General features: G+C 59.9%; 2 protein-coding genes across 12 annotated transcripts in view; one reads left to right on the top strand and one right to left on the bottom strand.

Moving 5' to 3' along the window:
* BEGAIN (brain enriched guanylate kinase associated) overlaps window positions 1–11,266 on the top strand; it is a 49,817-nt gene extending 38,551 nt beyond the window's left edge. For 2 of the 7 annotated variants that reach the window (XM_024231781.3, XM_024231783.3), the window contains exons 3-7: window positions 1,962–2,123; window positions 3,442–3,508; window positions 4,442–4,549; window positions 7,837–7,920; window positions 9,098–11,266. In XM_024231781.3, coding sequence (XP_024087549.3) covers window positions 1,962–2,123; window positions 3,442–3,508; window positions 4,442–4,549; window positions 7,837–7,920; window positions 9,098–10,444 — 1,768 coding nt within the window. In that variant the 3' untranslated portion in view covers window positions 10,445–11,266. Of the gene's footprint in view, window positions 1–1,961; window positions 2,124–2,206; window positions 3,101–3,441; window positions 3,509–4,441; window positions 4,550–7,836; window positions 7,921–9,097 lie in introns of those variants that run through there. The other 5 variants (XM_054530536.2, XM_054530535.2, XM_054530534.2 and 2 more) reach the window with 4 other exon arrangements.
* Window positions 11,267–18,112: 6,846 nt separating this feature from the next.
* Window positions 18,113–20,680, bottom strand: part of WDR25 (WD repeat domain 25) — a 154,526-nt gene continuing 151,958 nt past the window's right edge. For all 5 annotated transcript variants that reach the window (XM_024231334.3, XM_024231333.3, XM_024231335.3 and 2 more), the window contains exons 6-7: window positions 19,206–19,346; window positions 18,113–18,596 (exon numbers count right to left, since the gene is read on the bottom strand). In XM_024231334.3, coding sequence (XP_024087102.1) covers window positions 18,375–18,596; window positions 19,206–19,346 — 363 coding nt within the window. In that variant the 3' untranslated portion in view covers window positions 18,113–18,374. The remainder of the gene's footprint in view (window positions 18,597–19,205; window positions 19,347–20,680) is intronic.

Below are 20,680 nucleotides of genomic sequence, written 5' to 3'. Positions count from 1 at the left end.
AGAGGTGAGGGTAGGGACCTCAGGGTGACCAGGAGGGGCAGGGCTGGGTGAGGGGGCACAGTGAGCTGGGGGTGCAGATCTCAGAATAGCAAGGACCTAAGGCTGGTCAGTGAGGCCTGGGGTGAGGCTGGAGAAGGGGTGAGGACTCGGGGCTGAGGTGGCCACGTGGGTGGATGGACGACGCCCTCACCTCTTCCCGAGGGCTGTGGGTACACCAGGAGCCCCTACAGGGAACAGTCGACTTCAGGGGCTGCTGCGCAGCCCATTGTGCCTGCCCTAGGAGCCCACAATGGCATAGGAGTCCCCGGGAAGCTCACCACCTCCCTGGGGAGGACAGGTCTGTGCTGGGAAGCAGCCTGGGACCTGTAGCTATGGAGTGCTAGAAGTGGGGTGGCCACGGAAGGCTGCCTGGAGGAGGTGGAAGGAGGCCTGAGCACTGTCCCGGAGAGCGCTCCCGGAGGCAGACCCACGTGGGCAGCTGTGGCACTTTGCCTCAGGGCTTCCCTCTTTGCTTGTTACTCTACATCCTCTTGTGGGGACTGACTCTTGGGAATACCCGCCCTGCCCTTCTCTGAGGTTCTCAAAAACGTAAGCGACGCTTTATTTTTATTTGTTTTTAAAAATATAGCCCTGGGCAGGAATCCAAGAGTGCTTCCTGGAGGCTTGCTGGGTGTGTGCCCGCGGTGCCACATGCGGTTTACTCACGGGGCCCAGACAGAAGATGCCTCTGCTCGGGGCTGGGGGACAGTGGTGGCCCCAGGGGAACTGGGAGCCTGCTGCCTGCCCTCTACTCCCCTCACTTGGGTTTGGGTCGGGAATATCACAAGAACACGGGCTCTTGCCCAAGGTCCCACAGCACATCTGGGCAGAGTCAGGGTTCCAGGCCCTCTCCCACACCTCAAGTTTCCTGCATGACACCTGGGACTTCTGCCTGTCCCGCCCCTATCTCACAGCAACACAATCCAAAAGATGGTCCCAGATAGCCCCTGGGCTGTGCACCCATTGCAAGGAAAGAACTGCTGGCTGCGACCCCGATCTGATCCAGCCAACAGGAAGGTAGCCCCTGCCTTGGGGAGCTCCGAGCCATCCCTGTTGGAGGCCCCCACACTATCCTCTTGCCTTTGCACAGCTTTAGTTCAGGTGAATTGTTGGCAGGCGGCTCAGAAGAGTGGGTCGTGGTGGGTCTCTGTTTCCTGAGCATGTGGGGCTCTCCATCCTGGGGTCCTACCCTCCAGGAGACCCCATTCTGGGGTAAGAAAATAGAGCCTTAAGAACTGTCTGGGCTTCTGGAAGGCTTCCTGGAGGAAAGGGAACTTGAGCAGGCCGGGACCTTGCCAGGTTTCCCGTGCTGCATGCAGCCATGGTGGCAGACACTGCCTGGGCATGGGCCATTGCCACCAAACCTCTCTCTGGCCCAGAGAAGTGACCCAGGGTCCCGGGGCCACACAGCCGTTTTGGGGAAAACAGGTCTGGTCTTGGGCGTGGCACTGCTGACTCTGGGCCTCAGCGATCCCAACCTAGCACTGTGGAGGAGCAGGAGTGAGGGCCCCAGTCACCTGTGCCACCCAGGGCCAGCTCTGTGATAGACAGCCTGGGTGCTGATGGGCGCTCTTTGTACCTGGGTCCTTTAAACCGCCCCCAACACACTGGCCAGGTTCTGGGGTCAAAGACTCCTCCAGCCACCACCAGGGATTTACCTGTGAGAGGGGCACTGGTGGAGTCTGAGGAACCGCCCAGGCCAGACTAGCTCAGGGTCAGAGTCCCTGACTCTGGGGCGCCGTGGTCTTCAGTGACGCCCGGGAGGCTGCGTGTGTGTGAGTGTGTGTGTGTGTGTGTGTGTGTGCGCGCGCGCGCGCGCGCAGGTACTCGCGTGTTAGTGCGGCACGCCCCGGCTGGCCTGCGGGCCTCAGTTTCCCACGCTCAGCGCCGCGGCCCGGCCCGCCGCCGCCATGTCGTTGCAGCGCGCTGCAGGAGCAGAAGGGCGAGCTGCGCAAGCGGCTGTCCTACACCACACACAAGCTCGAGAAGCTCGAGACCGAGTTCGACTCCACGCGCCACTACCTGGAGATCGAGCTGCGGCGCGCGCAGGAGGAGCTGGAGAAGGTCACGGAGAAGCTGCGCAGGTGAGGGGCGGGGCGAGGGCCGGTCCGGGGCGGGACTGGGCGGGGCGAGGGCCGGGGCGGGGCAGGGCCCGAGGCCCGGGAAGCCGCACGCGGTGCTCCCCTCTTACCCTGGCTGTTGACCCCACTCAGATGGGGAGTCCAGAGGTTCTGGTAGGGGAAGCTCTTCCTCCAAAGTCACACTGTGGAGCAGCTGAGCCAGGATTTGAACCCGGCAGATCTCCAGACCCAGACTGGTCCACCCGGGGCCCAGCCATGGTCCCCTGGGTCCTGATGGGAAAAGCTGTGTCTATCCCGGAGATGAACCAGTTTAGGGACCATTCCCTTGAGCGCGTACGGGCTAATGAAGTGTCGATCCAGGTGTGCCGGACTCCCTCAAACACCAAACTTTTCTAAAAGCAGTTTTCTTGTGCACATTTAAAATGGATGTTTTTCTGAAATGTAATATGTACTTTCCCATCTTCTTAAACAGAAAATGCAAGAAGCATGCAACCTTTGCTGTTCGCTTGATTTGTTTTAGATATTTGTAGAGAATAGGCTGGTGTTGCCCCCAGGGAGGACTTGCCATAGGGAGAGGGTTTGTCCCTCTCCGAACAGCCCCACCTCCTGGGTGTTTTGAATGTCACCCTCCATTCATGTGGAAACCAAGCTTCGGCAGTGCAGTCAGACCTCAGTTAAAATCTGGGCCCTGCCAGTTACTGCTTTAAGCAATTAAAGTTTCACCTCAGTTTCCCTATTGGCAAGACAGGGGCCATAACACGATACACAGGTTGTCTGAGGCTGGACACCATCCCCACGCCCCTTCCCACCAGCAATGGAATCTCCAAGCACCTGATTCCCACCTGACACTCAGCTCCACTCCTTCCCAGCAGAACCAAGTCTTGTTCACTGTGATGTCTCCAGCCTCACCCCAGGGCCCATCACATAGTGTTAAGTTTCTTCCCTGCTCATTTGCATTTGAACTGTCAACCCCATAACAGGTTTGTAAGAATTGTGGGTCAAATGTGAGTAAACTGGCTCCACGTGCGGATGGGACAGAGTCTCTTGTGAATAACAAGCCTTCCCATCTTCAGGGGGTCCCGGGATGGAGGGGGAAATACAGTCCTGGGCCCTGGCCTAGGAAAGGCTTCTACAAAAGTTTGCTTTAATGGGATGTTTTCTGCTGTGTGCAGAGGGGCACACATTCCACCAGGGTGAAGCTGGTGGGGTGAGCTCAGGAGGTCCAAATTCAGCCCCACCCTGCTCAGCAGGCTGTGCGGCCATAAGGGTCGTGGGAGGGACAGGCCTGGCATGGCAATGACCCCATTGCCTCCTGCGCCAGGATTCAGAGCAACTACATGGCACTGCAGAGGATCAACCAGGAGCTGGAGGACAAGCTGTACCGCATGGTGAGGCCACCACGCAGCACCCACTCCCCCACCCCCCACCTCCTTCCCTGGGGGAGCCACCCAGCTGACACCCCTAGGCCACTTAGGAACTGGGACACAGGTCTTGCTGGTCCCACCCCTTTCTCCACGGAACATGTGCAGCGGGGTGGGTGCTCTCAGGCTAAGGAAGTACTTGGGTCCAGGGCTGCCCTGTGCTGCCTGAGCGGCGAGTGCGAGCACTCCAGCTTGAGGGTGTGTAAGAGGGGCTATGGACCGAGGACATAAACTGGGAACAGGCCCCCCAGCTCAGCCTGCCGGTCCAAGGACCTGGGCCCAGGAGGGAGGATAGAGAGGCCCGAATTCAGGCCCTGGGTGAGCCAGAGGCAGGTTTGAGCCCCAGCTCCGCCTCTCATGGGGACCCCTCTGTGGGGACCCTCACACCACCTGCAGATGACCTCAGTGGGGTCGCCATTTTCTCTGTGAACACACTGCTGGGACATGTCCAAGAGGGGCAGGGTGTGGGTTTCTGATGCCACTCCCTCACTAGGATGAAGAAGTTTCCTTTCTGCCTGCGTGCCTGGACACAGGCCCTTTCCTTTCTGAGCCTCAGTTTCCCAATCTGTCCAGTGAGGTGGGCTGGGCTCTATGCCAGGCACAAGTCATCTGTCCTCCATCCCCACTCCCAGCTCCTGAGGCAGGACACTGTCACCTCTGTGTTGCACATGAGAAACTGAGGCTCAGAGGCAGTGATGTCCCCAAGGCTGTGTGGCTTGACAGTGTTGGACCCAGGAATTGAACGAGGGTCTGTCTGTGCTCATAAACCCCACACCCTTGGCCCTCTAAGTGTTTGTCATTCATGGCTACAAGGGACAAAACAGGGGGTGCAATCGAGCAACTGGGTTGGCCCGCCAGGAGCCAACCACGGGCCTCCTCCCCCCACTGTCCCACCCCCAGGGCCAGCACTATGAGGAGGAGAAGCGTGCGCTGAGCCACGAGATTGTTGCCCTCAACAGCCACCTTCTAGAAGCCAAGGTGACCATCGACAAGCTGTCGGAGGACAACGTGAGTGCCGCGCACACTTGGCCCATGGAAGGCTGCTGGTGGGCCCAGGCGAGGGCTTCCCAGGATGCACTGGGAGGCACATTCTGACTCTGAAGGGTCCTGAGCTCAGCTGCTTCGGCCCCAGCCTCAAGGGGCTGGTGCAGGGTACAGGTGGATGGACAGGCCGGTCAGGGCTTTGAGAAGGACCTGGTGCAATTGGGGAAGGATGGGGCTGTCTCACTGAGGACGCCAAGGGTGTCCTTAAACAGACCCTCTGCTGTAAGGACTTGAGCTAGGGGATGCGGGGCCATATTATCCCATTCAAGGCAAGGCTTCCTGACCCCAAGGCGGGGTCATGGCCACTCAGGACTCCTGCCCTTGGCCAGTCCCAGTGTCGCATCACAGCCGTGTGGCTGCCCATGGGGCCTAATTTCAGGGACCCTGTGAGATGGGCCCACTTGCCCTCCACAGACCCCGGACAGCTGCCTCTGCATTCACGAATTAGCTTCTACTCCTTGCCAGACCCTACTAGGCTCCAAGATTATGGTGTGAACAACACAGGCAAAAAAAAAAAAAAAAAAAACACCTCTGCCCACGTGGAGTTCACATCTGAGTGGGGCAAACTCTGGGGTATGTTAGAAGTGTGAAATGCTGTAGAGAAACAGAAAGCGAAGAACGGTACCAGGGAGTCGCCACCTGTAGGGCCTGCAGATTTCAAGAGGGTGCTTCTGGAAGGGGCTGCTGGGCCAGGACCTGAGGGAGTGAAGGAGCCAGCCACGCAGACATCCGTGGGAAAAGCATTGCTTCCAGGCAGAAGCAACCGTGGTGTGCAGCTGTATCTGGTTAACTTGGAGGATCCCAAAGGGGCCAAAGAGTGCCCAGGGGGAGGGGGAGCCAGGGTCTGAGGTCAGAAAGACCATAGGAGACAATGTTGTAGAGGCTCCTCTCAGAAACCTGGGCTTTATTCTGAGTGCAGTGGGGAGCCATGGAGGGTTCTTAAAACAGAGGAGCAACGTGATTGCACGTGTAGCTTCCCAGGGCTCACGTGGCTGCCATGCTGGGAACAGGCTGTAGGGACGAGGACAGGAGCAGGAAGATCAGGAGGAGGCCAGGGCCATAGTCCAAAAGATGATGGTGGCTCAGGTGATGGTGGAACTGGGCAGAGGGCTGGGATTCTGGTTGTGTTTTGAAAATAGAATCAACAGGACTAACCAAGATTTAGGATGTGGGTTGTTAGAAGAAGAGCTGAGTCCAACCCAGCTACAGGATTCAGAGCCCAAACAAAAGGAGCTGCCTGCCATTTCCTGGCTGGGGACAGCTGGGGAGGGACAGGAGCTGGGTGGGAGATACACAGGAGCCCTTGGAGCGGAGATGTCACCAGGGCAGCAGGAGGCCCGGGTCTGGAGTTGAGTGTGAAGGCCGGCATGCCGGCGGAGACTGCCGAGGCAGCATGCAGATGAGAAGCAGGGAGGCCCCAGGACGGAGGAGGGACCAGCAAGGATGCCTGGGAGGGAGTGGCCAGTAGGCTGGGGGACACCAGGCGAGTATGGTGGCCTGACAGCCACTTGAGAAGGGGGCTGCAGTCAATGCCCTGGCCGGCTGGCTTGCCAGCTGCTGAGAGACCAGGTCAGAGGGCCAAGGAGAGGCACTGGGATTTGGGGAACTGGAGGTCGCTGGTGGAGTGGAGCAGTGGTTCCAGACACAGGCCACCCTTCTAAGGAGTGTGGCTCTAACAGGAGGACAGGAGGACATGGGCTCGGGACAGCAGGTGCTACTTAACGTGACAAGGCCAGGCCCCTTACGTAAGTGGACACTAGTCCTGGGGGCCTCTCTGCAGGGTTGGAGCACATGAGGAAACTAAGGCATGGCCAGCTTGAGTGGTTTCCCAGGTGACCCAGGTGGTGTCTCGCAGACGGAGCCAGAACTCAACCTCGGGACTCCTACTCCAGCAGCCCCGGGCCCTGGGCAGCCAGAGTGCTTGCCTCCACCTGTTCGCTCTGCCAGAGTGTCCCGTGAGCATTTCCTCCCCGAGCCAGCAGCTGCGGCTGCTCAGGAAAGGCTCCCAGCTGTCCCAGAGCTGGCCACCTCAGACATGGACAGCCCAGGGGCTTGGGTACTCAGCCAGGTGCCCCAGGGGCTATGGGCATGGCACCGGCTTCCCAGTGGTAGCCGCTCCTGGCTGTGGCTGGTGGGGCTCTGTGGCAGACCTGGGCTGGCTGGGCAGTGCCTGCAGCCCTCTGGTGCCAGGGGCAACCGGGTGACTGGGGTCACACAAGGGGTCAGTTCTCAGGTCTCAGGCAGCCGTGCTGTTCTGTTCCTAGGAGGCCCAGGGGGGCACTGAGAGGGGCTTGGCGACTCCGACTCCCTCTACCGTGTAGGCCAAGTTGGGGGCACCAGCCTTCAGTGAGGGAGGCTCCAGGGCCGTGGTGGGGGGACAGAAAGGTGCCTGTGTCAGAGACAGCCTTGCCTGGACAGCAGGATGCCTGGTGCTGGTTGGGTTGGGACTGTGGCCAGCCCTCGCCAGGAGCAGCCATGGGGCAGCTCAGGTGGGTCACAGGGCCTCCGGGCCACCCCAGGGCTAGCTGTCAGAGCCCTCGCAGTGGGGACCCCGGAGAGGCAGGAACGCAAGCCCCAAACACAGGCACATGCAACAGAGATTTTCAGTGGCGAAGCCACACCCCTTGAGTCCTACTGTTTGCATCTGTTTTCAGCTCAGGAGGCTGAGCCAGCACCCGCCTGGGCCTGGGGTCACACACCTGCCCCGTCCCTGCCCAGCCCTGCAGCCACACTGTTTCCAAGCCACAGTCTGGGAAGAGGGTTGTGAGCAGCAAGTCTGAAGTGCGGGGTGGAAGGTGCTGGGGGTTCATCCTGCCTCCCATTCCTGCCTGGCACTCCCACCCAGTCATCTTTGGAAGGACGCCGGGAGCCCGAGGGACAGGGACAGGGAGACCAGGCCTGCTCTACGAGCCTGAGGGGCCCCTGGGAGCTCAGGGCCATTGGGGCTCCTTCTTTGACCACTGCCCCCCACCTTGTGGGAGGTTCCCCTCTTGGCAGGGCCCCGAGGGCACCAGCTAGGGCAGCGGCAGGGCCCTCCATGCTCCAGCAGCCCCAGGTCAGAACGAGGCTCTCATTTTGTAGGCAAGAGTGTGGAGCCCAGAGAGGGCCGGAGCCAGCAGTGGGTCCCTGTTCTGCTGAGCACACAGCAGGCCCTGTGCACACCACTGCCCCCGCTGGCCACTCGGCGCTGGTCAGGGCGGCAGGGCCTTGGCTGGGGTGAGTGGCGCCGAACGCCTTCTCTTGTCTTTTAGGAGCTCTATAGGAAGGACTGCAATCTAGCGGCCCAGCTGCTGCAGTGCAGCCAGACCTACGGCAGGGTCCACAAGGTGTCTGAGGTAACGTGGCCCCGCAGCCAGGCCCTCCCCGCCCCGGGACCACCGGGCTCCTTTTGTGCCAGTGCCACCCCAAAGCCATTTCCCATCTTTGAGGAGGAAGATGCCGGCTGAGCCTGAGCCTCCTCTGTCCCCCTCGCTCCTGTGGGGTCATGACATTGGAGGGGCCGCCAAAGGCACCCCCACCTCACACAGCCGGGCAGCCCCTGGCCCTCACCAGAGTCCCTTTGGCCCACCCCGGCTGCCGGTTGCCCTCTGTTTCCTTTGGGGGGCTGCTCCAGGTCCTTGCTTCCACTGAGCGCTGACACGGCAGAGTGACCTTTGTGGAGCTTCGCAGGAGCCTGTGGCTGGGCACGATGACTGACAGTGCCTATTTCAGAAAGAAAGCATCAGGAAAGAGGGTGTGGCTGAGGCCACATGGCAGACAGGTAGCAGAGCTAGGACCCAGAACCAGGCCTGTCTGATGCCAAGGGCAGATGGGCCAGCGGCCCACCCCTGCCCGCCTATGGTCACCGCACCCTGCGCGCCCCGCTCCCCGACCCTCCCCTCACGTGCAATCTCCCAGCCAGGCCCGTGTTCCTTTCCCCTGGTCCTGGGCCATGCCTGAGAAACTCACAAAATAGATCAAACAGTAGCGGGACACCCCCACATGGCACCAGGCACTCTCAGCCCTGGCCCTCAATCTTTGTTGCATCTGAGTCTGTCTTCTTCAGGAGCGCTCCAGCAGCATGACTGGGGGGCTGGGGAGTGGGTCATGCCCCCAGTAGAACCCATAAAACCCACGGGCCTGGGAGAGCAAGTCAACCCCTTGCTGGGCACAAAATGGGTGGGGTGGAGGGGGTGGGGGTGGAGCCTTGAGTGAGGCCTGAATCAGACCTGGGTTCCGGCTTCTCCAGGCGACTGCAGCTTCTGGGCTTTCCTGGGCCCAATCAGAGTGGGGTGGGGAGAGGTGACCCAGGATCCCCAGGCAGTCACAGCACCCACACCCCTGGGAGCTTGTTCAGTACAGCGTCCTGGATCCAGGCTCCCCCTGGTGTGATTTGAGAAGCCGGGAGGGCCCCGCTCGTCTGTCTGCCTGTCTGTCATGGCTAACATCAGTCCTCAGCTTCAGGGCCAGGGCTAGGCCGCCATGCTAACAGTGACCCTGTACCCGCCGTCCCCCTCCTCGCACCCGTTCCAGCTGCCCTCCGACTTCCAGGAGCGCGTGAGCCTGCACATGGAGAAGCACGGCTGCAGCCTGCCATCCCCACTCTGCCACCCGGCCTACGCTGACAGCGTCCCCACCTGCGTCATTGCCAAGGTGCTGGAGAAGCCGGACCCCGCCAGCCTGTCCTCCCGCCTGTCCGATGCCTCGGCCCGCGACCTGGCCTTCTGCGACGGGGTGGAGAAACCAGGCCCGCGGACCCCCTACAAGGGAGACATCTACTGCAGTGACACAGCCCTCTACTGCCCGGAGGAGCGGCGGCGAGACCGGCGGCCTAGCGTGGACGCGCCCGTGACCGACGTGGGCTTCCTGCGGGCCCAGAACTCCACTGACAGCGCGGCCGAGGAAGAGGAGGAGGCCGAGGCGGCGGCCTTCCCGGCGGGCTTCCAGCACGAGGCCTTCCCCAGCTACGCGGGCTCACTGCCCACGTCCAGCTCCTACTCCAGCTTCAGCGCCACGTCGGAGGAGAAGGAGCACGCGCAGGCCAGCACGCTGACCGCGTCGCAGCAGGCCATCTACCTGAACAGCCGCGACGAGCTCTTCGACCGCAAGCCACCCGCCACCACCTACGAGGGCAGCCCGCGCTTTGCCAAGGCCACGGCCGCCGTGGCGGCCCCGCTGGAGGCCGAAGTGGCCCCAGGCTTCGGGCGGACCATGTCACCGTACCCGGCCGAGACCTTCCGCTTCCCGGCCTCTCCGGGTCCCCAGCAGGCCCTGATGCCCCCAAACCTGTGGAGCCTGCGGGCCAAGCCGGGGACCGCCCGGCTCCCCGGGGAGGACATGAGGGGCCAGTGGCGTCCCCTGAGCGTGGAGGACATCGGCGCCTACTCCTACCCGGTGAGCGCCGCCGGCCGCGCCTCACCCTGCAGCTTCTCTGAACGCTACTACGGCGGGGCCGGGGGCAGCCCGGGCAAGAAGGCCGACGGCCGCGCCAGCCCGCTCTACGCCAGCTACAAGGCCGACAGCTTCTCCGAGGGGGACGACCTCTCCCAGGGCCACCTGGCAGAGCCCTGCTTCCTGCGGGCGGGCGGCGACCTGAGCCTCAGCCCCGGCCGCTCGGCTGACCCACTGCCCGGCTACGCACCCAGCGAGGGGGGGGACGGGGACAGGCTCGGGGTGCAGCTGTGTGGGGCCGCCAGCAGCCCTGAGCCCGAGCAGGGTTCCAGGGACTCCTTGGAGCCAAGCTCCATGGAGGCCTCCCCGGAAATGCATCCTGCTCCCCGCCTCAGCCCCCAGCAGGCCTTTCCGCGGACTGGTGGCTCGGGGCTGAGCCGCAAGGACAGCCTCACCAAGGCCCAGCTCTACGGAACCTTGCTCAACTGAGTGCCTGCGTGCAGGCCTGGCCGTGGGCCCCTCCCCGCCAGCCCACGTGCCCCAGAGGGGCCGGCCTCACCTCTCCCCAGCCCCCGCTGTTCCCCCGCCCCTGCCAACAACGAGGAGTCTGTTCCTCCCCGCACCTCCTCTCCTCCCCAACCCTGTAGGCCTGAGAGGAGGATCCCCCACACCACGGTGTCCACCCAGCCCCGCCCCGTGGAACTCCACTTAGAACGTTTTTCACACGTCCTTCCCCCATGTGAGAGGAGCATCCCCCCTTTTATAAAGCGAAACTATTTTTATAGAGAAAAAGGGTCTTTCTTAACGCACTTGGCCTCCAGCTCCCTGGACGGCTGCCTTGGCGTTTTCAACACAAAGCTCCTTTATTTTTTGGGTGAGGGTGCGTGGGGCCTGCCCCTTGGAAGGGAAGGGAAGGACGGTGTCCTGTGGAGACCAGACTCTGCAAGTGGGGAGACCACCCCCGCAAGCCAGTGACAAGGGAACCCTGAAGTTGTGTCCACGAAGAGGGAGCTGAAACAAATTCGGGGCTATGAAGTATTTTAAAAATCCATTTTTCGCAGTGTGGCCACCACACCGCCCTGAGCCCTCCCACGGCCCATAGTCCCGGGTGGGCCGGGATGATGCCCCAGTGCGGCCGGTGCTCATCTCCGCCCCCGGGTCCGCCCCCTGACACCGTCTTACTCTACCTCAGACATGATGAGGCCCTCCATTCCTGGTTTCTGTAGCTTGCATTCCTGTTGTCTCTGATGCATGCCCTGTCAGTTAGTACTGTATTTTGCATTCATTAATAAAAGACACCGGTGGAAAGAATCTGGGTTGGGCTGTTTCTCCTCCTCCTGCCTTTTGGTCTCGGGAACCTGGGGTCCCTGGTGTCCCTCCCCAGCCTTGCTCTCTGCAGCCAAGTTGGGCCCCTTAACCCCACTTCACACCCCATCCCCATAACACCCCGTCCCCACCCGGGCATCCAATGTTCCTATCTAGGGTGTGGATTCTCCTGCTTTTCCCAACCCACTGGATACAACAGCTCTTTCATCTCATGCTCCTGCGCACTGCCCCACCGATTTCCTGGCCCCTAATCCTCGTGTCTCAGACTTGGCTTCTGCTCCTTGAGATGTACTGGGGCTGCGGTGGAATGTCGGCAGGTGGCCTTTTCCCTGGGCACAGGGGATGCTGCCGCTCTGCCCGTCTTCCTGCTGGTATTGGGAACTGGCTGTCAGTCCGGGAGCCGCTCCATTGGTTAGAAAAAAAAATTGCTTTCTTTTGCCCGGCTCTTTAAGATTTTCTCTTTGACTTTGGCTTTCTGCGGTTTCTCTGAGGTGTGTCTGGGTGTGGAGTTCCTTCTTAGGAATCCTTCTGAGGATCCTCAGGGAGTCACATCTGTGGATTGGTGGACTTCACCAGTTCTGAAAAATTCTCAACTATTATTTTTTTAAAAACATTTCTCTGCCCATTCTCTCTGTTTTCTCCCTCCGGGTTTGTTTCCCAGACCTGTGCTACCTCAGGCCTGCAGTGGCCCTGTCACCCCCCACCATGCCCTGTGCCACTCCAGGCCTGCAACGGTCCCTATCACCCCTCTCCATACCCTGTGCCACCCCAGGCCTGCAGCGGGCCCTGCCGCCCCTCCCCACACCCTCCGTGGTTGCTGCGCTCTCCCCACTACACTGCGCATCATCTGTCTTCCAACTCACTAATTCTCTCCTGTGTCTATTCAGCCGCCACACACAGCCGCTGAGCTTTTCGTTTCAGTTATTCATGTTTTTCATTTCTGGAGGTTCCACTTGGTTGTTTTACAAATCCACAGTGCCACTTTCTTAGCTTCCCATTCCCTGGAGATATTTTCCAGCTCGTCTCTTATTTCTATCAACACAGTGGGCACAACCATTTCACAAGCTGGTCTGGGACTGGACCGTGTGGTCTGTGCAGGCCTCCTCGTGGTTCCCGCTCCGGCGGCCCTGTTTCTCTGGACGCCTGCTCATCTTGGACACACGCTCATCCCTGCCCTTGAAGAGGTGCATGTGTGGGTTCAAGGCTGAGGATGGAGGCCCCTCCCCAAGAGGGCCTTTATAGCTGTCTCTGTAGGTGCCTGGGGGCATGTGCCAGTGAGGAGCACCTCACCCAGGTTCGTGTCTGAAGGTTCCCTGGCACGTCTGGCTTTGTGTGTAGCTCTAGCGTGGCTCTGCCTATGGTCAGACCACTCCAAGGAGAGTGGGCATCAGCCGTGGCTCCCTGCATCCCTGCCCTTCCCCTTCCTCTGCAGAAGAAGCCAGAGCCAGCCAGGCTGTGTCTTCTCCAGCCATAGCTGCCACCCCAGGAAGCAGCCTCCCTGAGCCGGAGGAAGCTTGGAGAGGTTTGGGATTCTGTTCTCCTCTCTGGGGCCTGTGGGCAGAACAGGGGCTACAGCCCTCACTGAGCTGGGGGCAGCCAAGAGGATGGGAGAGAGAAATAACTGGCACCCGGTGGGCAGAGGCATTCCCAGAGGGGAACCCAAGCTTCAGCCACCCCAGTGTCAGCTGTGAGATTTCTGTCACCCAGACGTGGGAAAGCTGAGGCCAGAAAGAGGGGTGCCCTGGCTCTCCCACCTCTAGGTGACAAAGGCCCCGCCCAGGTCTCACTCCTGGGGGCTACCGAACCAGACATACCTGCCCTAGGCGGCAGCCTTGGCCCAGATCTGGGGGGCCAGACCCAGGGTGTTGGCCCCCACATTGCCACCTCAGAGCCTGCGGCCCCCGAGATGGCCTCCACACCTCACAGGGCTCTCCTGCCTGGACTGCAACGCCTGCCACAGCCGGGCCTCCAAGGTGTCCTGTTCCCGGAGCAGCCAGGACCATTAGGTCCTTGCCTAGGACTGGGTAGGGACGGTGACTTTGGCTGCAGAGCCAGGCAGCCTTCGAGCGCAGGAGAGAAGAGGAAGGAGAGGGTCCACATGGCTCGCAGCGGCAGGGTCAGGCTGACACCCCCGGGGTGGGGGCCTGCCTGCTGTACACCGCAGTCAGGACACTGCTCCTTGTGGTGCTGAGGCTGGGGGACCTTGGTTCACTATCCCCAATTCTCATGGCTCAAAGCTGGCTCAGCAGGGCCCTGAGACTTAGGAGCACCTGTGGCTCTGACCGGTGGCTCTTCTCTCACAGGATCCCTTGGGCTGGGTCTCAGTGCCCCCCTCCTTTCCCTGGTGCTGTTGTCAGCTGGCAGCCTCATGCTGGCCTCAGGGACCTGGCCCTGCCCACAAGGAACTCAGAGGTGGGGGAGGAAGGCAGATAGTGTAACATTCAGCTCAGGGCTTCCAGAACACAGGGCCTGTAGGCATCTCAGAGGGGAGGGCCCTCACTGCTCCAGGAGGACGAATGAAAGGGGTCAGAGGAGAGGATCACTCTGGGTATTGAAGGATGAATAGGAGTTCAACAGGTATTTTAGGCAAATGGAACAGAGCCATGAAAAGGCACAGATCTGTGACAGCTGGAGGGTTCCAGAAACTGTTCAGTGCTCCTGTGGGGCTCTCAAGGGGCTGAGCTCTGGAGCTGGCAGTTTCCCTCTGGATCTGCCCTTCGATGTTCTGCACTTGGACTGTCCCCACAGCTGAACGGGAAGTCCTGGACAGTCCCCATCTACCCAGGCAGCTGGCCTTGGCACAGGGTTCCCTGCTCCACCCCTGCCCTCTCCCTGCACTGAGATCCTGCCTTGCCTTCAGGGAGGCCCTGTCTGCACATCCACCACCTGCCCACACATCCATGTGTGTTTCTCCTCAGCTCTCAGCAGGGCAGCGCAGGGTTGGGCTCTGCCACCAGTTGACAGTGTCACATTGGGCAAGACCCAGGCCCCCTGGCCAGCTTCCCTTGCTGGAGCCTGAGGACATTCATCAGTGCAATTTCCAGGGACACTCTAGGCAGCTGGGTCTCCCACTGTACAGAGAGCCAAAGTGAGGTGGAGGTGGCGCCCATGGGAGGCCATTTGGGAAGGGATCCCAGGTGCAAAAAGAGCTCAGGCTTGGGGTCAGAGGGCCTTGGGCACAGCTCCCTGCCCTCAGGGCAGCAGTTTCCTCTGCTGGACAGTGGGGATCATGGACACCCTGTCAGGAGCTGCGAGCACCAGCTGCACTCAGAAAAAAGTCATGGCCACGCCCGGCACACAGCAGTGCAGCCAGCACACACAGCCTGCACGGCATCTGGAGGTGAAGCCGTTTTTCTCCACGATGGCTTCGGATCTGGCATCTCAGATTTTCTAGGAGAGGATGAAGGTGAACACTCAGCCCCAGGAAGGTGGGTGGAGGGAAGAGACCATACTCCTTTTTCATTCCTGCTCCAAGTTTTCTAAATTTAGCTTTCTTATTTTAAAACTGCAAACGGTGAACTCCCTGACACCTTGCCAAGGATCAAAGTCAGTCTTTAAGAATGTTCTTTGGAAGAAAGTGTTTGGAAAAAGAAATAGATAAAAGCATGGTGCACACCTGCCATTCTTCCCAATAAAATGACCTAAAAAGGGAAGGGGCTGGCAGCCAGCTGGCTCCCACAGGGGCCTGTGTTGAGAAATCAAACCCACAGAGGGTGGAGCTAAGTAACCGCCACAGTGGGTTTTCTGCGGAGCCCTGGGTGCCCCCCTCCACCGCCCTAGAAGGGTCAGAGCTTTGGGTTGGTTCAAGGCCACCAACTTGGAAAATAAATGGACTTCAGGTGCACAGAAGTGGATGGCGTTTGTCCCAAGTGAAGTTGGGTGACAATCTGCAAAGTCCTTTCCTTTGCCTCGTCTCTCCTCATCCCCACAGGCCCACTTTACAGATGAGAAAACAAGGCTTAGAGAAGCAAGGCCCCTGCAAAGGCCTCGGACCAGCAGGAAATGGCCCTGGGACATGAGCTGGTCTCCTGGCTCCAAGTCCCACAGGTGGCAGGCTGTGATGTGTGCCCAGCACAGGAGCAGGGCCAGGAGCCCAGGTAGACAGGAAGCCTTTCAACAGCTATATCCCAGCCCTCGGAAGCCTGACACAGTGTCATCTGTGACTGATGCTCATGTTAAATCAGTGGTAACACAAACATATCACGGTAGGGAACAATCAGCAAACGCTGCGATGAAATTCTCCATCACAAAATCACCATCAGGAAGGTGGAAAACCACTGGGGTTTGTACTGGGTCAGGAAGCAGAGCATCTGGACTCCAAGGTCTGGGGCTGGCAGTGAGGTGTGGGGATGGGAAAGGCAAATGAGAAACGACCTGAGAAGCCCAGGCCTCCCTCCACCCCTGCAGCTTTCCCTCCCCCGTGTGTCTGGGTTCATTCGCACAGCATCCATTCATTCCACAAACATGTGCTGAGGCCTGCTCAGGCCTGGAGCTGGGGAGACACACCCTCATGAAAATACTTGTAGGAGGGGCCTGCACTTGGGGAGGAGATTACTTTCCATGCTACAAATCACAGTTCCCACCACACCTGCCCAAGGAGCCTGGGTGTGGAGCATGCGTGTGACAGAAGTCAGCCAATCTGAGTCCTTCCCTGGACTTGTCCAGTGGGAATGAATGAGGGCGGCAGCCCCAGCTGGTGGCTTCTGCCGTGAGATTGAACCTGGAAAAGGCCAATGCCCAGAGAGTGACAGGGACAGCAAGGGTAGGAACAAGGCCCACCAGCCCATGGCCCACTGAGGCGAGGTCTGAGAAGGGAGCCACATTTGCACTCTGCCCTAAACTGACTCAGCTCCTGCGTCAAGTGGTCAGCTTGACACTAAGTCCCAGCACCCCTTCCTGAGTGCCTATGACACACAGGCCCTACCGGGAGACACAGACCCAGCCTCATGATCCCCACGAGATGGGCATTATGTGTTCTCGTTTCACAGAAGGAGAAACTGAGGCATTGGGAGCTAGGCAGCTTGCCCAAAGTCACACAGCAATGAAGGACACAGACAGGCCCACGTCCTGTCACCGGGCCACGCCTGCAGTCATTTGTGGAAGGCCCACTCTGTGCCGGGGCCAGGCAACCAGCAGGGAGCAGGAACCCCAGCCCGGGGCATGTGCTCCACCACAAATGCAGGTGTGGGGCATCAGTGGGGTCGGGGGCTCTGTGGGGAAAGGGGGCTGAGGGTGAGAGGAGCTTCCACGAAGACACTATCCAAGCAAGCCCTGAGGGAAGGAGGCTGGGGGAGGGGATGGTGGGCACAAAGGCCCTGAGGCACCATCAGCCTGCTGGGTGGGGGTGATGGGGTGGACCCCAGAGGTCATAGGAGCTCCCCTGTCAGAGCAGGAGGAGAAAGGGCAAAGGCCAGAGGCGTGACAAGAGGGAGGCCCCAGCAGCCACATGGGGCAGAGGGTGGGGACGGCCCATCTCCCACGCCAGCCTCAGCACCACCACCCCCAACCGCCTTGCTCAGGCCAGTGGCAATCTTCACTTTCCACAGTGACCAAGCTCGCCGGGCACGGGGTGCAACTCTTTTCACCAAAACAGCCATTCTTGAGCCTAAAAGAAATACACAGAAGGTGCTCCCATTGTGGGTCATGAGGACCCTGCCCCGACATGGGCCAGGGGATCCCACTCACCCTGTCCTCAGGGCACAGTAGGGGGACACTGGGGCCGTGCACTCAGCACCCTCAATGCTCAACTCCAGCTTCCCCACCCACAGACAGGCACACAGTAGGTGCTGTAGACCGGATGCCTGCCATGTGTCAGGCTCTGCGGTGACTGTGGGGCAGGAAGGCTCAGCCCTCAGAAGCCCCACCTCGGGGCCTTTGCACAGCTCCTCCCTCTGTCTGGGATACCCCTCCCGCAGAGCCCAGGGATCCCAAGGACCCCCTGGACACACTGACACACAGGTCTTCACCCACCAGCCCCAGGCCAGCTCCAGCCCCCTCCCAGGACACCCCCACAGACTTGACCTTCTCTGACCCTAGCTGTGAGCCTACAGGCTGGCTCTTCTAATGCCTGGCTTTACAGATGCGGAGATGAACCTGGGAAGAGGAGTGGTGCCTTGCCTCGCCTCAGCTACGGTGACAGTGGAGCAGGGACAGAATAGTGGGGAAGGGGAGCCAAGTGCCCACCTCCTCCTGCGTCCCCCACTGCTTTGGCCCATGGGCGGCCTCCTCACATTCTCTGTCCTTCTCCACTGACTCCCCTGCCAGGGACACTGTCTTCACCAAGTTGAGGTCTGCCTCCTCCAGGAAGCCTTCCAAGGTACCGGTGGGCCCCACCCTCACCTGTCAGCAGATCCCTGGGCTCCTGGAGTAGCCCCTCAGTTACAATTCTGGTGGGGGTTCCATCTAATCAGCCTGTGCAGGCACCTGAGGAGCCAGTCCTCCTCCCAGCCCAGTTCCTCCAGGCTCCTCAAGGGTCCCTCACTTCTCCACGCGGCTCCCTCACCAGGCGGGCACACCTGCATGGGCAGCACGCACAATGGCGGGGCAAGAGGCTGCCCAAGGGGCCCAGGGCTTGGGCCAACCAGGGGCCCAGCTGGCCACAGTCCTGGGGAGTGCAAGCGGCTGGGGCCTGTGAGGCTGGTGGGGCGCTGAGCTCCAACAGAATCCCTGAGGGCAGATCAAAGACCCAGACCACCCCCACTTTAGGACTCCCTTGCTGGGACCCGCAGAGTGGGGCTGACCCCATCTCAAGCTCGCACAGTTCTCTCAGTCTCCAGAGGTCCAGCAGGCCTGGGAGGAGGGAGGCAAGAAGAAGCTGCTAATGCACACTTGTTGCTGAAATCACTTAACAAACAGCAAAACACACATTTATTGGGCATCGCCGGCTGCCCGCCAGGCGCTTTCACTAGTGTAGTCCTCACACTCCTGAGCCAAACAGACTTTTCTCCCCACTTTACAGATGAGGAAACTGAGGCTCAGAGGGTGGTACCCAGGACCCACAGCCAACCTCTGTGCTCATTCCTCTCATCTACCCTTGAGGAAGAAGGGAGTCCCAGAGCCCAGCTGGCATCGGGAAGGTTCAGTGACAAAAAGCTCAGTGCCAGATCTTCATGTCCCCTCCCCAGGAGCAGGTGGCGAGGACGGAGGGCAGCACAGGGTGGTAGGTGGTGCCGACACAGGCCTGTGTGTGCCCCTGCAGTGTGCATGCTCGGCTGGCTGTGCGGAAGCTGTACATCAGGACCTGGCCATCGGCGCTGCCCGTCACCAGCAAGTCACCGCCTGGAGAGCACTCGCAGCCCACTGAGTAGCCCTCCACCTGCAGAGAGGGACACAGCGGGTGAGCAGGCCGCACCTGTCAAGCCGGGGTGAGTACGCCCATTCTACAGAGGAGCAGGCTGAAGCCCCGAGCTGACGGAGCAGAGCTGGGCTTCGCACCCTGTGCCCCTGAGGCCAAAGCCCAAGTCCCGCCCATGAGGCTGTAGAGCCCTGATGCGGGCCCACATCCCAAGGCCAGTTCAGCAGATCCAGCAGGACCAGCTCCAGCCCAGCTGAGGGGTCTGGCCTCAGTGACAGTCACTAAGCCCCCGGCCCCTTCCACCCCAGCAAGGCTGGCCTCAGTGCGGAAAGGGAAGGATGCAGAAATGATACCCATGACCATTCTGTCCTGTTCCCGCCCCCACTTCTGAGACCTGTCTGTGTGAGCCAACTACTGCTTCCTGCCCAGTACCTGGGGCCTGGGGTGAGGACCAGATGTGGCTCAGGGACTTGAAGAGACAGCCAGCCACATGGCATGTGCTCACCCAGGAAACAGAAAGCAGGATCCGCCCAGACAGAGGCTCCATGCACCCCAGGGCCCATATCCAGGACTGCCAGGAGGCTTGGGGCTGGGGCTCAGCATTCGCCTGGGGTACAAGGACAGAAGTACCTTGTGCCCTTCATAGCGCCGCCGTCTGCTCATCCGGTAGGGCCACACAGTGGAGAAAAGGGCCAGGTAGTTGCCATTGGTCTGTGCCAGGAACACGGGCTCTCTCGGGTGCAAGGCGAGGCTGGGGCAGGTGAACCTCTCCTGAGAACAGCAGAGCCACAAATGGGTCAGAGAAGACACCCCCCACCCGGCACTCTGCTCTGGGGCCTGGGGCCTGCTCCCAGACCCTGGCTGGGTGTCTCCATCGGTTTCCTATCACTGCTGTGACAAATCACCACAAGCTTGGTGGCTCAAGACACACACATTTCACATCACACATTCCTGCGAGTTGGAAGTCTGAAAAAGGCCTCGCTGGGCTGAACTCAAGATGTTGGCGGAGCTGCACTTCTTTCTGGAGGCTGGAGGGGAATCCAGTTTCCTCCACGTTTCCCAGCTTCTACAACCTGCCTGTGTCCCTGTGGCAGGCAGGAAAATGCCCACCAAAATATACCCATGTTCTAATTCCTGAAACCTGTAGAATGTTACCTTACAGGGTCAAAACCAAGGGTCTCTGCAGACACAACTAAGGATTCTGAGATAAGGAGATGATCCTATATTACACTAAATGCAGTCACGTGCAGCCTTATAGAAAGCAAGCCAAGGCTGGGTGTGGTGGCTCACGCCTGTATCCCAGCACTTTGGGATGCTGAGGCGGGCGGATCTCTTGAGCCCAGGAGTTCGAGACCAGCCTGGGCAACATGGCAAAACCCCATCCCTACAAAAAAAAAAAAAAAGAAACAAAGAAACAAAGGGAAGGCGCAGAGATGTGACAGACAGTGAAGGTGGTATGAAGACGCTACTTGGAGGGCTGGAGAGATGCAGCTGTAAGTCAGGAATGCCGGCTGTCACCAAAAGCCAGAAGAGGGCAGGAAGGATTCTCCCCTTGACACTCCAGAGGGAGCACACCCTGCCAACACCTTGATTTCAGCCCAATCATACTTAATATAGATTACGAACTTCGGGCCTCCAGAACTGTAAGGGAACAAGTTTGTGTTCTTCCAGCCACCAAATTTGTGTAATTTATCACACAAGGATAGAAAAGGAATCTACATGCCCATCTGTCCACCTCCACAGTGAGCCCTCAGGGACAGCCCAGCCCAGCCCAGGGACCCACACAGCCAAAATGCACAGTAAGTGAGGAGGTAAGTGGCCAAATGAGAAAAGAAATGCAGGCACAAACCTCAAAACACAGGGGGCGCGAGATCTCACTGATTCATTGACAGGCAGCACCCCTAAAAACTACCCCCTCAAGCTGGCTTTACATTGTTCTAACTATTGTCCCTAGGCCACACTCTCTAAGTGAGCCCAAACTCAGAGGGCAAAGTGGGGAGCAGCAGGAAGCACAGCTGCAGGCTGATGTGCCCATCAGAGGCACAGAGGCTGCCATGGCCAGATAACGAGCTCCCGGTGTGATGGTGCCAGGCTGAGCACCTGCT

This window comes from Pongo abelii, chromosome 15 (assembly GCF_028885655.2).
Source record: "Pongo abelii isolate AG06213 chromosome 15, NHGRI_mPonAbe1-v2.0_pri, whole genome shotgun sequence".
In the NCBI taxonomy this organism is placed as follows: Eukaryota; Metazoa; Chordata; class Mammalia; order Primates; family Hominidae; genus Pongo; species Pongo abelii.
This window is presented reverse-complemented; position numbering and strand designations above follow the sequence as displayed.